The sequence below is a fragment of the Schistocerca gregaria genome, chromosome 1, assembly GCF_023897955.1.
Source record: "Schistocerca gregaria isolate iqSchGreg1 chromosome 1, iqSchGreg1.2, whole genome shotgun sequence".
NCBI classification, from domain to species: domain Eukaryota; kingdom Metazoa; phylum Arthropoda; class Insecta; order Orthoptera; family Acrididae; genus Schistocerca; species Schistocerca gregaria.
Genome location: NC_064920.1, coordinates 932,062,605 through 932,078,127, shown reverse-complemented (window position 1 = coordinate 932,078,127; position 15,523 = coordinate 932,062,605). Strand labels below are relative to the sequence as shown.

At 44.9% G+C, this 15,523-nt stretch overlaps 1 protein-coding gene across 2 annotated transcripts in view; it reads right to left on the bottom strand.

Annotated features, from left to right (window-relative positions):
• LOC126275269 (discoidin domain-containing receptor 2-like) overlaps positions 1–15,523 on the bottom strand; it is a 741,207-nt gene that overhangs the window by 75,913 nt on the left and 649,771 nt on the right. For both annotated transcript variants that reach the window (XM_049977182.1, XM_049977183.1), the window contains exons 9-10: positions 11,072–11,282; positions 1,663–2,051 (exon numbers count right to left, since the gene is read on the bottom strand). In XM_049977182.1, coding sequence (XP_049833139.1) covers positions 1,663–2,051; positions 11,072–11,282 — 600 coding nt within the window. The remainder of the gene's footprint in view (positions 1–1,662; positions 2,052–11,071; positions 11,283–15,523) is intronic.

Below are 15,523 nucleotides of genomic sequence, written 5' to 3'. Positions count from 1 at the left end.
CGATAGAGCTTAGAATCTGAAGCCAGAACAGGGTCATCGGACCTAATCCATGATGATGATTGTGTTCATGAAGACACAACCTCTTCCTTGGCAGATGAAAATCAGTTGTGACACTTTTCATATTTCATATGTAACTTAAAATGTTATTGTAATCATGTAAAAGCAAGCTCAAATTAATGCCTCCAAGTCACTGATCAACATCTACTACCTCAAGCAACTGAATAATTCGGCGATGCACACGAAGAGAACACATACAACCTCCAACACTTATAGCGCATCTAAGTCTGACCGCTGATCTACATCTACATCTACATCCATACTCCGCAAGCCACCTGACGGTGTGTGGCGGAGGGTACCCTGAGTACCTCTATCGGTTCTCCCTTCTATTCCAGTCTCGTATTGTACGTGGAAAGAAGGATTGTCGGTATGCTTCTGTGTGGGCTCTAATCTCTCTGATTTTATCCTCATGGTCTCTTCGCGAGCAATATACTGCTTGACTCTTCGGTGAAGGTATGTTCTCGGAGCTTTAACAAAAGCCCGTACCGAGCTACTGAGCGTCTCTCTTGCAGAGTCTTCCACTGGAGTTTATCTATCATCTCCGCAACGCTTTCGCGATTACTAAATGATCCTCTAACGAAGCGCGCTGCTCTCCGTTGGATCTTCTCTATCTCTTCTATCAACCCTATCTGGTGCGGATCCCACACTGCTGAGCAGTATTCAAGCAGTGGGCGAACAAGCGTACTGTAACCTACTTCCTTTGTTGTCGGATTGCATTTCCTTAGGATTCTTCCAATGAATCTCAGTCTGGCATCTGCTTTACCGACGATCAACTTTATATGATCATTCCATTTTAAATGACCCCTAATGCGTACTCCCAGATAATTTATGGAATTAACTGCTTCCAGTTGCTGACCTCCTATTTTGTAGGTAAATGATAAGGGACCTATCTTTCTATGTATTCGCAGCATATTACACTTGTCTACATTGAGATTCAATTTACATTCCCTGCACCATGCGTCAATTCGCTGCAGATCCTCCTGCATTTCAGTACAATTTTCCATTGTTGCAACCTCTCGATACACCACAGCATCATCTGCAAAAAGCCTCAGTGAACTTCCGATGTCATCCACCAGGTCATTTATGTATATTGTGAATAGCAACGGTCCTATGACACTCCCCTGCGGCACACCTGAAATCACTCTTACTTCGGAAGACTTCTCTCCATTGAGAATAACATGCTGCGTTCTGTTATCTAGGAACTCATCAATCCAATCACACAATTGATCTGATAGTTCGTATGCTCTTACTTTGTTCATTAAACGACTGTGGGGAACTGTGTCAAACGCCTTTCGGAAGTCAAGAAACACGGCAACTACCTGTGAACCCGTGTCTAAGGCCCTCTGAGTCTCTTGATTCTTCACATCTCAGGAGAGTGCAACAAGAAATGAACTAACATATGTTCTTATCGTTCCCTTGTTTCTCCAAATGCCTCAGATATTTCAACAAACAACAGCAGATTACATCGCTCGTTCCCCAGCAGCCTACGGCTACTGTATTACTGCGAAGGACACACTATACAATCTGGCTGACACAACGGCTTAGGTGAGTGCTTGTTGTAGTGTTGGACATGCCAGAAAGCAGTGGTGCTGGTCTGCTACCCACCTTGATGCCTCCCGCCTTATCTCCGGGAGAGAAGGCAGCCACGGTTGAGCCGTGCGGGGGCGGCAGCGGGGAGGCGTTGGCGGCGGCGGCCTTGAGGCGGCGGTGGCGCAGCACGATGAGCAGGATGGAGGCGGCCAGCAGCACGATCACGGTGGACAGCGAGCTGATGACGGGCCCGATGTAGCCGGGGGACGCCACCTCCGGCTGTGGCTGCGGCTGCGGTTGGCCGGCGGGGGCGGGGGGCGGCTGGGGCGGCCGCGGGGGCGGCGAAGGCTGGCCCGGCGCCGGGGGCGGGGCTGGCGGCGGCGGCGCGGGCTGCTGCACCTCGTCCCTCTGCGGAGGGTCCTCCGACGGCGCCTCTACTAGCGACGAGTTGCCTACCACCACGGCTGCGGGGCGTCGGCAAAGCACACAGCGGTGTAACCACATACAGGGCACATCACAATTAATAGCGACTAACGACGTGAGCTTTCATGAATTAAGCTCCGACTGATTATTAAAAACAAATACTTGGAGCCTTATGGCGCTTGAGGGGTTGGAAAAATGAACTTCGAAAGTTAAGGTGCATCAGTCACATCTCTATTGCGTTCATCAGTGTGTTACCAGCGAGCGATTGAAATGCAAAATGTTATTGCGTTTTCCTCCACTTGTGAGACATGTTGTGCATTTGACTTTCTACAAGCAGGAGAAATTAATGTCGACGTGTCGTGCGTATGGCGATGGAGTTGTGAACGAATGGCGCTGAAAATTCATGACTACCTGCACAAATGACAAATGTTCGTGATGAAAGTGGTAACGAAGACATTCAGATGTGACCGATGAACATGTATGTGCGAGACATCTGTTTACATTTCTCAAGTTTCTGAAGATGTGCCTCTGATCTGAAGGACATTCCTCGTTAACTCTGTCTTAGGGAGGTTAGGTGACAATAATTTTTTTGCAGTGGGGGGTGCCAAAATATCTAACTGATGTTCACAACAAGTGTACGCTGACACCTTCAGCGGTACCAAAGAGAGGAAGAGTAACTTCTGTACATAACCATACTGCGGGCGATACATGAGTACAGTTTGTGAATTCTGTAACTAAAGAACAGTCCGGCCAGTGGCCACAGACTCATTCTGTCAATAAGTTCCCAAAACTCAATCAGATTCTGTTAAAATTGTAGTTACAGTTTTTTGGATCACAAAGAAATTCTTCCAACATCTTCGTGAGAGTAAACTGTGAGAGAATTTTAAGATGAAAGATTTACCGTGAGAAACGCACGGGATAATTACTGAAGCGTTCATTCTTTTTCACGACAGTGTGCGGCCCTATACTGCGAAGGATTAACTTTCGACATTCTTATTATAATCGGACTTGTCACCGAGCAACTTTCATTTCTTCCGGCTCATGGATGCTGTCAGCGACTGGCTGACACAGAAGGTGGAACCATTCTTCGATCAAGGGATAAAAAGGCTGGTATTACACAAGTTTGAATTGGGTTGTGACCATGTGGAGAAATAATGTAAGTACAGGCTCTATGAAATTTTTATCTATTTTTTCCTTTTTTAATAGAAAATCTAATATAATATACAATAGAAGCAAAAACATGGGCAAATATGGATACCTAACGAGCCCTTTGCAAAACAATTTCAGACGTATCATTCGACCCGCCACCTGGTTCAGTACAAAGTAGTTTCCAAGTTAGTACAAATGTTACTGTTTTCTCGAGCTTTATGAGATGTTCCGGGCATTATTGGGTTCGTACCTCAATGCCAAGGCGAGAACAGTATTGATAGGTGTACAATAAGTTGTAAAATATAAGTTTCTGAAGTATTATTGTACTTCTAGCTAAAGCATACCACTTGGGAATGTCTAGTCAAATCGTATGAAGACTTAATTGAGAAGTTTACATCTCACATACATTTGTACTGTCTTTCAAAATGTTTCACAATGACATCAATGACCGTTCACAACTACACATACGCAATTATCTCCCAATCCGCTTTTTTGTAGACCCTTGATAATGCAACGTCTTTGTTTTATTACGGCATACTTGTCGCGTCAGTCTTCGGTGTTAATTATGATACTCCCTGTGCAATTCAAATATACATCTCCCTTAAAACGCCATTTTCAAGACCATGCACTACACTCTAAGATAAAGGAAAACGACGTACCAAAAATGTTCAAATGTGTGTGAAATCTTATGGGACTTAACTGCTAAGGTCATCAGTCCCTAAGCTTACACACTACTTAACCTAAATTATCGTAAGGACAGACACACACATCCATGCCCGAGGGAAGACTCGAACCTCCGCCGGGACGAGCCGCACAGTCCACGATTGCAGCGCCTGAGACCGCTCGGTTAATCTCGCGGCTACGACACACCAATGAGGATTTATCCGAACGGGACGGATATTGGTAGATGTGACGTACATTTAGAGACAAACAAATGATTATAATATCCGGAAAAATGGATAACATATTCAAGAGACAAAGCTTTACAAACTGTGCAAGTCAACAACACGTTGCTCCACCTCTGGCCCTTATGGAATAGTTATTCGGCATAGCACTGATTGACAAAGTTATAGGATGTCCTCTTGAAATTCTGTCCAATTGGCGCTCTTGATCGTCAGAATCCCAATGTGGTGGCACGACGCTGCCCATAATGCCTCAAATGCTCTCAATTACAGAGAGATATGGTGACCTTGCCGGACAAAGTAGGGTTTGGAAACTTTGAAGACAAACAGTAGACACGCTCAACGTGTGTGGGCGGGCATTGTGTTGCTGAAATACGTGCCCAGAGTGGCTTGCCGTGAAGGGCAAATAAAAGGAGTGTAGAATATTGTCGACATACCACTGTTCTGTATGGGTGCCGCGAATGACACCCTGCTATAAGAAGAAATGGCATCTCAGATCGTCGCTCATAGCTGTCGGGCGGTATGGCGGGCGACAGTCGGTTTGGCATGCCACCGCTATCCGGGGCTTCTCCAGACACGTCTCCGCTTGTCATCGGGACTCAGTTCAGAGCGTGACTCATAACTGAAGACAGCTGGACTGTAGGTAATGATATTGCAGGTCAAAGACGTGTCTGGAGACGCCCGGAACAGCAGTGGGACACCAACCAGGAGTGGGGGTCTGGTGTGCCATTTCTTTTCGTAGCAGGACCCCTTTGAATGTCGTTCCCGGCACCTTCACGCTAATCTACGCCCCGTTTTATTGCCCTTTGTGACCAGCCATCCTGGGCTTGCAGTTAAGCAAGGTAATATCTGCCTGCACATGGAGACAGTTTCAGCTATTTGACCTCCTGCTTGCCAAACTCTACCTTCGCCAGCGTGGCGCAGAATCTCTCCGATATTGAAAACGTTTGGAGCAGTATCCGCATGGCCATCTTGTGATTTTTACAACGTAACGTATCAATTGGACAGAATTTGGCACGATATCTCTCAGGAGGACGTCCGACAACACTGTCAGTCAATGCTACGCCGAATAACCTCTTGCACAAGGACCGGAGGTTTCTCGACGCGTTGTGGCCTAGCTCAGTTTGTGAAGCTGTTTCTCTTGAAGAAATCATCCAATTTTCTGAAATTGTAATCATTCGTTTTGTTGTACATGTACATCCCACCTATTGATTTCCCTTGCTTTCCTTTCTTTTTAAGAGCGTTTGAAAGGCTGATTGAGGTTGCACAATTGTCAGACTACGGACTCACGTTTATAAAACGGTCAGATGGTGGCTTTGGAAATGACACATCCTATTTCCTTCACGTGCCGAACATTTCTTCTCGGCAGGATTACAAACTTTAATCTTCTTATGTTTGTAAGCAGCATTTCGAAATGCCAATTTATGTTAGTTGCTTGTCGTAAAAGCGTAGAAGGCAACTTTTCTTTTTCTGTAGATGAAGGCGTTTCGTGAGTAAAAGTAACACGCCAATAACTGATTACTATTTATTAGACAGATGATTGTTTTGCATGAAGTAAGCAGTCCATACGTTGTACCGTCTGGCATTGCTCACTGACATTACGAACTCGTGGAACGAATTTGCAATGTTCCACTATCTGACAGTTATTAGACAGTAAGCCATGAAAACTGTTGAATTACACGGAAGAGCTATTACTATTTATGAGACAGGAGGATTTCGTTATCAGGAGAAAGAAAACTGGCGTTCTACGGATCGGAGCGTGGAATATCAGATCCCATAATCGGGCAGGTAGGTTAGAAAATTTAAAAAGGGAATTGGATATGTTAAAGTTAGATATAGTGGGAATTAGTGACGTGCGGTGGCAGGAGGAACAAGACTTCTGGTCAGGTGACTACAGAGTTATAGACACAAAATAAAATAGGGGTAATGTAGGAGTAGGTTTATTAATGAATAGGGAAATAGGAATGCGGGTAAGCTTCTACAAACAGCATAGTGAACGCATTATTGTGGCCAAGATAGATACGAAGCCCACGCCTACCACAATAGTATAAGTTTATATGCCAACTAGCTCTGCAGATGATGAAGAAATTGAAGAAATGCAAGACGAAATAAAGGAAATTATTCACATTGTGAAGGGAGACGAAATTTTAAGAGTCATGTGTGACTGGAATTCGGCAGTAGGAAAATGGAGAGGAAGCCACCTGGTGGAATTTTGCACACAACAGAACTTAATCATAGCTAACACTTGGTTCAAGATTGTAAAAGAAGGTTGTATACATGGAAGAAGGCTAGGGATACTGACAGGTTTCAGATAGATTATGTAATGGTACGACAGAGATTTAAATTGTAAGAGATTTCCAGATTTAAATTGTAAGACATTTCTAGGGGCAGATCATAACCTGTTGGTTATGAAATGTAGATTAAAACTGAAGAAGCTACGAAAAGGTGGGAATTTTAGGAGATGGGACCTGGATAAACTGACTAAACCAGAGGATGTACAGAGTTTCAGGGAGAGCATAAGAGAATAATTGACAGGAATGGGGGAAAGAAATACAATAGTAGAAGAATGGGTAGCTTTGAGAGATGAAGAAGTGAATGCAGCACAGGATCAAGTAGGGCTAGTAAAAATCCTTGGGTAACAGAAGAAATATTGAATTTAAATGAAAACATAAAAATATGAAAATGCAGTAAATGAAGCACGCAAAAAGGAATACAAACCTCTCAAAAATGAGATCGACAGGAATTGCAAAATGGCTAAGCAGGCATGGCTAGAGGACAAATGTAAGGATTTACAGGCTTATCTCACCAGGGGTATGATATATACTGCCTACAGTAAAATTAAAGGGACCTTTGGAGAAAAGAGTACCACTTGTACGAATATCAAGAGCACAGATGCAAACCCAGTTCTAAACATAGAAGGGAAAGCAGAAAGGTGGAAGGCATGTATGGAGAGTCTATACGAGGGTGATGTACTTGAGGACAGATTTATGGATATGGAAGAAGATGTAGATGATGATGAAATGGGAGATATAGTACTGCGTGAAGAGTTTGACAGTGCACTGAAAGACCTGAGTCGAAACAAGGCCCCAGGAGCAGACAACATTCCATTACAAGTACTGACAGCCTTGGGAGAGCCAGGCCTAACAAAACTGTACCATCCGGTGCGCAAGATCTATGAAACAGGCGAAATACCCTCAGACTTCAAGAAGAATATAATAATTCCAATCCCTAAGAAAGCAGGTGTTGACAGATGTGAAAATTGCCGAACTGTCAATTTAGTAAGTCACAGCTGCAAAATACTAACGCGAATTCATTACAGACGAATGGAAAAACTGGTAGAAGCCGACCTCGGGGAAGATCAGTTTCGATTCCGTAGAAATGTTACAATACGTGAGGCAATACTGGCCTTCCGACTTATCTTAGAAGAAAGATTAAGGAAAGGCAAACCTACGTTTCTAGCATTTGTAGACTTAGAGAAAGCTTATGACGACAATGGTGAGTGGAATACTCTATTTCAAATTCTGAAGGTGGCAGGGGTAAAATACAGGGAGCGAAAGCCTGTTTACAGTTTGTACAGAAACCAGATGACAGTTAAAAGAGTCGAGGGGAATGGAAGGGAAACAGTGGTTGGGAAGGGAGTGAGACATGTTTGTAGCCTCTCCCCGATGATATTCAATCTGTATATTGAGCAAGCAGTAAAGGAAACAAAAGAAAAATTCCGAGTTGGTACTAAATCCATGGAGGAGAAATAAAAACTTTGAGGTTCTCCGATGACATTGTAATTCTGTCAGAGACAGCAAAGGACCTGGAAGAGCAATTGAACGAAATGGATTGTGTCTTGAAAGGAGGGTATAAGATGAACATCAACAAAAGCAAAACGAGAATAATGAAATGTAGTCTAATTAAGTCGGGTGATGCTGAGGGAATTAGATTAGGAAATGAGACACTTAAAGTAGTAAAGGAGTTTTCCTATTTGGGGAGCGAAATAATTGATGATGGTCAAAGTAGAGAGGATATATAGTATAGACTGGCAATGGCAAGGAAGGCATATCTGAAGAAGAGAAATTTGTTAACATCGAGTATAGATTTAAGTGTCCGGAAGTCGTTTCTGAAAGTATTTGTATGGAGTGTAGCCATGTATGGAAGTGAAACATGGATAATAACTAGTTTGGACAAGAAGAGAATAGAAGCTTTCGAAATGTGGTGCTACAGAAGAATGCTGAAGATTAGATGGGTAGATCACGTAACTAATGAGTAGGTATTGAATAGGATTGGGGACAAGAGAAGTTTGTGGCACAACGTGACTAGAAGAAGGGATCGGTTGGTAGGACGTGTTCTCAGGCATCATGGAATCACCTAATCAGTATTGGAGTGCAGCGTGGAGGGTAAAAATTGTAGAGGGAGACCAAGAGATGAATACACTAAGCAGAGTCAGAAGGATGTACGTTGCAGTATGTACTGGGAGATGAAGAAGCTTGCACAGAATAGAGTAGCATGGAAGGCTGCATCAAACTAGTCTCAGGACTGAAGACCACAACAACAACAACAACAACATATGATTGTTTTCCATGAAGTAAGTGGTCCATACGTATTACCGACCGGCATTGCTCACTTACACTACGAGCTCGTGGAACGAATTTGCAGTGTTGCAGTATCTCACAGTTATTAGCCGGTAGCCATGAAAACTGTTGAATTGCACTGAAGAGCTAAAGAAACTGGTACACCTGCCTAATATCGTCAGGGTCCCCGCTGGAGCGCAGAAGTGCCGCAACACGCATGGACTCGACCAGCGTCTGAAGTACTGCTGGAAGGAACTGAATCATGAATCCTACAGGGCTGCCCATAAATTCCTACGAGTACGAGGGGATGGAGACTCTCCTGAACAACACGTTGCAAGCGTCCTAGACATGCTCAATAATGTTCATGTCAGGGGAGTGTTCCTGGAGCCACTCTGTAGCAATCCTGGATGTGTGGGATGTCGCATTTTTCAGCTTGAATTGCCCAAGTGCGTCAGGATGCACAATGGACATGAATGGATGCTGGTGATCAAACAAGATGCTTAGGTACTTGTCACCTGTCAAAGTCTAAACGTATCAGGGGTACCATATCAATTCAACTACACACGCCCAACACCAATAAAGAGCCTCCACCCGATTGAACGGTACCCTGCTGACATGCAGGGTCCATGGATTCACGAGGTTGTCTCCATATCCGTATAAGTGCGTCCGGTTAGTAAAATTTGAAACGAGACTCGACCGACCAGGCAACATGTTTTCAGTCATCAACAGTCCAATGGAGGTGTTGACGGGCTTACCCGAGGCGTAAAGCTTTGTGTCTTGCTGTCATCAAGGGTACAGAAGGGGGCCTTCGGCTGCGAAAGCTCATATCGATGATCTTTCGTTGAATAGTTGGCACGCTGACACTTGTTAAGGCCCTGTATTTAAATCTGCAGAAATTTGCGGAAGGGTTGCGCTCCCCTAACATTGAACGATTCTCTTCAGTCGTCGTCGGTCCCGTTCTAGCACGATCATTTTCCGGCCGCTACGATGTCGGATATTTGATGTTTTACTGGATTCCTGACATTCACGGTACACCCATGAAATGGCTGTATTTTAAAAAGCACATTTCATCGCTACCTCGGAGATGCTATGTCCCACCGCTCGTTCGCCGACTATAATACCACTTTGAAATTAACTTAAATCTTGATAACCTGCCACTGTAGCAGCAGTTACCGATCTAACAACTGCGCCAGACACTTGTTGTCTTATATAGACGTTGCCGACCGCAGCGCCGTACCCTGCGTGTTCACGTATCTCTCTATTTGAATACGCGTGCCTAGAAGAGTTACTTTGGCGCTTCAGTGCATCTTGTCCGTGTTTTACGTTATTATATATAACATAATACTCACCATATCATTGCCACTGTGGAATTTATAAAGCTGAGGTATCAGATTTGATGTTCCCGACGATGTTCCGGAAGTGCAGCCGGTCGTCGTTTCCTATCAAATACGTTATTTCATCCGTGCACCGGTCAAACATCTTCAGCGGAGTCGCCGAAGACTGACATCAGCTATCTACCTAGCAGACGCTGTTAGGGCACTGTGTGCGTTTCCGCGCATTCGTCAGGGCCGTAAATGCGAAGCGGTCACCTTGCAAATACAATTACGAGATATGCTTGAAACGTACATGCCGCGATACTAAATATTGCGAGGTGGTAAGCCGATTTTAATCTTCGACTAGTCACCTGATTATGTCTTGCAGGTGTGAAAACGTAACGTAGTGAGTGGTAGTAAACGGCTCACGACTGCATTCCCAAAATATTACTAAGCATTCAGCACCCTGCGAAAATTTCAAGATTGAGCGCCTCGTAAATATAGAGCACATCGCCTCTGTGTTACATTTCATTACATAAGACACTGGTTTAAGAGAGTATCTTACTTTAATCATTGATGTCTAGGAATGGATTTTAAACCTAATCTGAAATACTTATTTTTCATCGTACTAAAGCGTACGATTTTCGTAGAAAGATGTCTGTCAGTGAGTTGGGTGATAGGTGCGCCTCTTATGTTTCCGCAAATCGACGAAATGCGGAAAGAAACGGTGCAGCTTAAACAGAAAAGAGGGATAAGGAAGAGTAAAAACAGTTGATGGAAAATTTGTGGTTAGTCCTGTGGGGCCAAATTGCTGAGGTCATCGGTCCCTAAGCTTACACACTACTTAATCTAACTTAAACTAACTTACGCTGAACACAACACGGACACACCCATGCGAGAGGAGACTCGAACCTCCGACGGGAGCAAAACAGTTGATAGTTTTTTTCTGGGTTCTGGCTGGGTTGCCGTTTCCACTTAAGAGTTGTCAGTGCATGTTTTAGGAGTGCAGCTAGGTTTCGTTTAGTTTCGCACACGATGCTTAATGTATCGTGTTACACTATGGCTTATTATAAGGGCCAGAGATAGAAGAAGGTCCTACCATGTTATAAGAGAGGTAATTATTCATAAATTAACTTACCCGAATCGAAAGAGATCTCGCTGAGGAGAATCCACGAGGCGGCAAAGTAGAGCTGCAGACGCAGGAAGCGACCGACGCGATGGTGCAGCTTGACCGTGACGTCACGCGGGTGCTCCATGAGCAGGTCAGCCACGTACGAGAAGGCCACCGGTTCCGTGGACACATGCTGTTGTTCGGACACGCTCACGAACGCCTTCGCGTGCGAGAATACCTGAAAAGATCGTAAACATGGAGTCGTATGCTCCACGAACTAACAGGAAACATACTATTCTCATTTTATTTCTAATGTTTTCGTACACATCTACGTCCCTATTTTGTAAGCCACGGGACGGTGTATGATCGAGGGTACTTCTTCGCTCCTTATTTCATTCACGGATAGTACGCCGAAAGGTTGACAGTCGGTCCTCTTCCATACAGTCCCGAATGTCTCAAATTTTAACGTCGTGGTCATTTTTACATAATTTTTGCTTTCTGAAAACCTCTCCTCGTGCTAAACTGAAGCAGGTCACAAAATTCAAAATTTTGATAAGTTCCTATGGGACCAAACTGCTGAGTTCATTGGTCCCTTGGCTTACACACTACTTAATATAACTTAAACTAACTTACGCTAAGGACAGTACACACATCCATGCCCGAGGGAGGTATCGAACTTCCGACATGAAACGTGACAAGGCGCCTCAGACTGAGCGGCTACCGCTCACATTTATTATCATTATTTTTTCCTTATTTTTCGTAACGCAATAGTAAAGATATGAATTTGCACAATATAACTCAACAGTACCTGTACATAAAAAACGAATTAATCAAGATCAATTTGGAAAGAAAATGATGTACAAAACACAAAACAAAAATGAGTGTATTAACTTGCTTCCGTCGTTTTAAATTGTAACGGTGCAGCAAGCCGTGGGTCAATGGGCTGCCCAACTGAGGCGTGTGACGGGGGATGTCAAGGCACTACGATTCCGGTTGCATGTACCTGGCATTTTGCCAAAATGTAGCTGATGGCAGGCATGTTTCATGTTTGGCGCCAAAATATAGCGAATCACATGCATGCTTCATGTTTGGCGCCAAAATGTAGCGGATCACATGAATGCTTCATGTATGGCGCCAAAATGAAACGAGTTGGGGACCAATGGCTGCTAAAGAGAGGAGAAAGAGCCGGTTCTTCTAGTAGGCAGGAAAGCTATAGCTCTTCCATATCGGCTTTATGGGCTCGATGGAGTGGTAAGGTCAGGGGTCAGGATGACTGCAGTAAAACAGCTCGCATGATGACTCTTTACCACTCCAAGCAGCAATAGGAGTCACATATGCTCGGTTTTCACTGGTGGTGCAGCATAGCATCGGTCCACGGCGTCCGTGTCCAACGGGCGACGTCAGGTATCGACGTCGCGGTCCACGATGGCGAGAGGGGGGATCATAAAGTCGGCGGTACCTGCTACCCTTGTAATGCAAAGGCCTTGCATTTTGCGAGCAACTTGGTGGTATTGCAGCAAATGCGGCTGCTGTATGTTACTGTTAGGGAGCTGGTAAGGTGACCGTGTCCCGTCCAGCCGAGGCGACTGACAGGGGTTGTCAAGCGCTTGCAGCTCAGTGACAAGGAGGGCATCGGTTGGAGCCTTGGCAGCGGCAGCCTGCAGCAGGAAGAACACTAGCGGGTCCGCGATGCCAGCCAACACACAGCGGACGGCGATTCAAAGCACGGCTTTCTCGACATGTTCAGCCTGTCCGGGCGCGCAGGTTTTATACACGTGTGGGCACGTCTCTCCCAGTTGAAGTCACATACGCGGCCCCCGGAACCCCGGCAAAATGGCTTGAAAAGGCAGTTACTCACCGGGTGCGAAATTGTAGTTGCAGAGCTGGTGGTATGGCTCAATTTCTCAGCCAGAGGATGTTGGCGAGTTTACGGACTGTGGCATCAACCTCCTGGCAGTGAACCCCATGACGGGAACCTGGCATAGGCGCTCCGGTATCTGCGTTTCTATTTCATGTGAGTGTGCTGCGGCCTTGCTAGCAGCTGTCGCACATTAGAGACAGTCTGCGTTGCATCATCTCCAGTGGCTGAGGTCTACGTGGCTGGAGAGCGTCGCCTGGCGAAGGTAGATCCCAATGGCTCATGTCTGGAGAGCCCTCAGTTCGTACCCAGGACTAGGAGGAGATGGTGAAACCTCTGCCACAGGGTCACGTGGAAATAGCAGTGGAGTAAAAGTGGCGAGATGACGAAAATTGTCTGACAACATTTAGTGGTTAGTAAGCCCACTGCAGTGATTACACTTCCAACGTAAGTGCGTCTATGATTCCCATGACGGAGATTGACACATGGTGAAGGCTGCTCTGTAGGCTGGCCAAACCGATGACCTGCTCTAATGGCCCTCTCTCTTTCACTCTCTCATTCTCTATCTCCTTTTCAGTCACCAGTCTTCAGACTGGTTTGATGTGGCCCGCCACGGATTCCTCCCCTGCAGTAGCATCTTCATTCACGCAAAGCCTTTTCACCCAACGGCCTCAACTATTTGATGTATGTATTCCAACGTTTGACTTCCTACATCTTTTACCCTCTAGAGCTCCCTCTAGTAACATGGAAGCTAATCACTCATGTCCTAAAATCCAGTCCCTTCTTCTTGTCGGTGTTTACCACATGCACCGTCCTTCGCATATTCTGTGGAGAACCTCATCAGTTCAACTGATATTCGACTTTCCTGTGTAGCATCCCACCTCACACGCTTCGATTCTCTTCTCTTCTAGTTTCCATTCTGAAATTCAGAATCTGTTAGATGATGATCAGTTTGACGTCAGGAAAGGTAAAGGCACTCTACAGTGGAGTGTGCATTGATACAAAACTTCCTGTGAGATTAAAACTGTGTACTGGTCTCAGACTCAAGCCAGGGACCGTTGCCCTTAGCAGGCAAGTGATCTAGCGATTGAACTACCAAAGCACGGCTTACAAGCCATCCTCACTGCTCTATTTCCGCAGTACCTCGTCTCGTACCTTTCAGAGTTCCGCCTATTGTAATACGTTGATTGTAGCAATGTTCAGTAATTAAAATGTATCGATTTTTGCTTTAAGGTTTCTCGGGCATGCAGCCGGGTTGACTGGTCGTTTTAGAACGAATTTTAGAGGGATGTGCAGGCCGCGGTGGTGTGGGTAGCTTGCGCTAACGAGATGACTGATAGGCGTCAGCCATACGCAGAGTCAGTGGAGGGGAGAGGCGACAGGTATATATACCACACCACCCGCCTGTCTAGGAGGTCAAAAAGGTTCAAATGGCTCTGAGCACTATGCGACTTAACTTGTGAGGTCATCAGTCGCCTGGAACTTAGAACTAATTAAACCTAACTAACCTAAGGACATCACACATATCTATGCCCGAGGCAGGATTCGAACCTGCGACCGTAGCGGTCGCTCGGTTCCAGACTGCAGCGCCTAGAACCGCACGGCCACTCCGGCCGGCTGGACGTCAGTCAACAGGAGTAACCTGATGATGGTGGCAAGTTACGCCGTCCAAAATTCGTTCTACAACGACCAGTCAACCCGGCTGCATTCCCGAGAGACCTTCAAGCATCTCACTCGCCGGGAAAGTCTACGAACACACGTATCGATTTTCGATAATTAACGACTGCCTTTACCCTGAGGTCGTTCAAGTCTCCTAGCTTAGACTTGGCGAAGGCAAGTGAAGAGAACATGCAGAGTCACACAATTTTGATGGTCTGTTTCCTACTGCATGTGTGTGTGATCTCGTGTCAATCAGACATGCAGATTTAGAGTCAAAATTAAGACATTAATATTTATTATATGGCTTAATGTGTAATGATTTTTAACTTCTTTCGTTTGAAATGGAAAACAAATCTTAAAGCACCCAAATTTAGAGTCTCTGTTCTTGTTAGTTCTGTGCTTTGTCTCCTGGAGAAGCTTCAGAGCAGAAATATGTAGCAGCAAAAATATCTTTCACATTCTTCGTTTTTAACTACATATGCCATTAGCGTAAATAACGCTAGGGAGGTGCATAACTGGTGCAGTACGCATAGAATACTTCTAAACAGGCCTACTAGAATATATTCCCCAATTATTTCTTATGTTTTTGCTTCAATGCAGAATTAGCACTCGGCTCTCGTCCGTCTCGTCCGTTCGTACGTGCAGCCGCAGTTGGGCAGAAACATCAATGGCGCACATTAGCGGCGTTGACCATTCACTGAAGATGACTCAATGAGTGTGACTGCAAAAGAATTTCCACGAAGGAACTCTAAGATTTACATGGAAACTTCGTATATAAAATTAGATAGTTTTATTATTTTACAACTGCTGGTTTACATGTTTTGGGGTGACATTCTTTGTAATAACAGCAAAAGTGATAATTGTATCGGCCTCTTACGCATGTTATGAACAACACATTTTTAAAATTATACGGTTCTTTTCAAGTTTCTATGCGAAAATAAATTTGGTCTACTTTCGTAAAT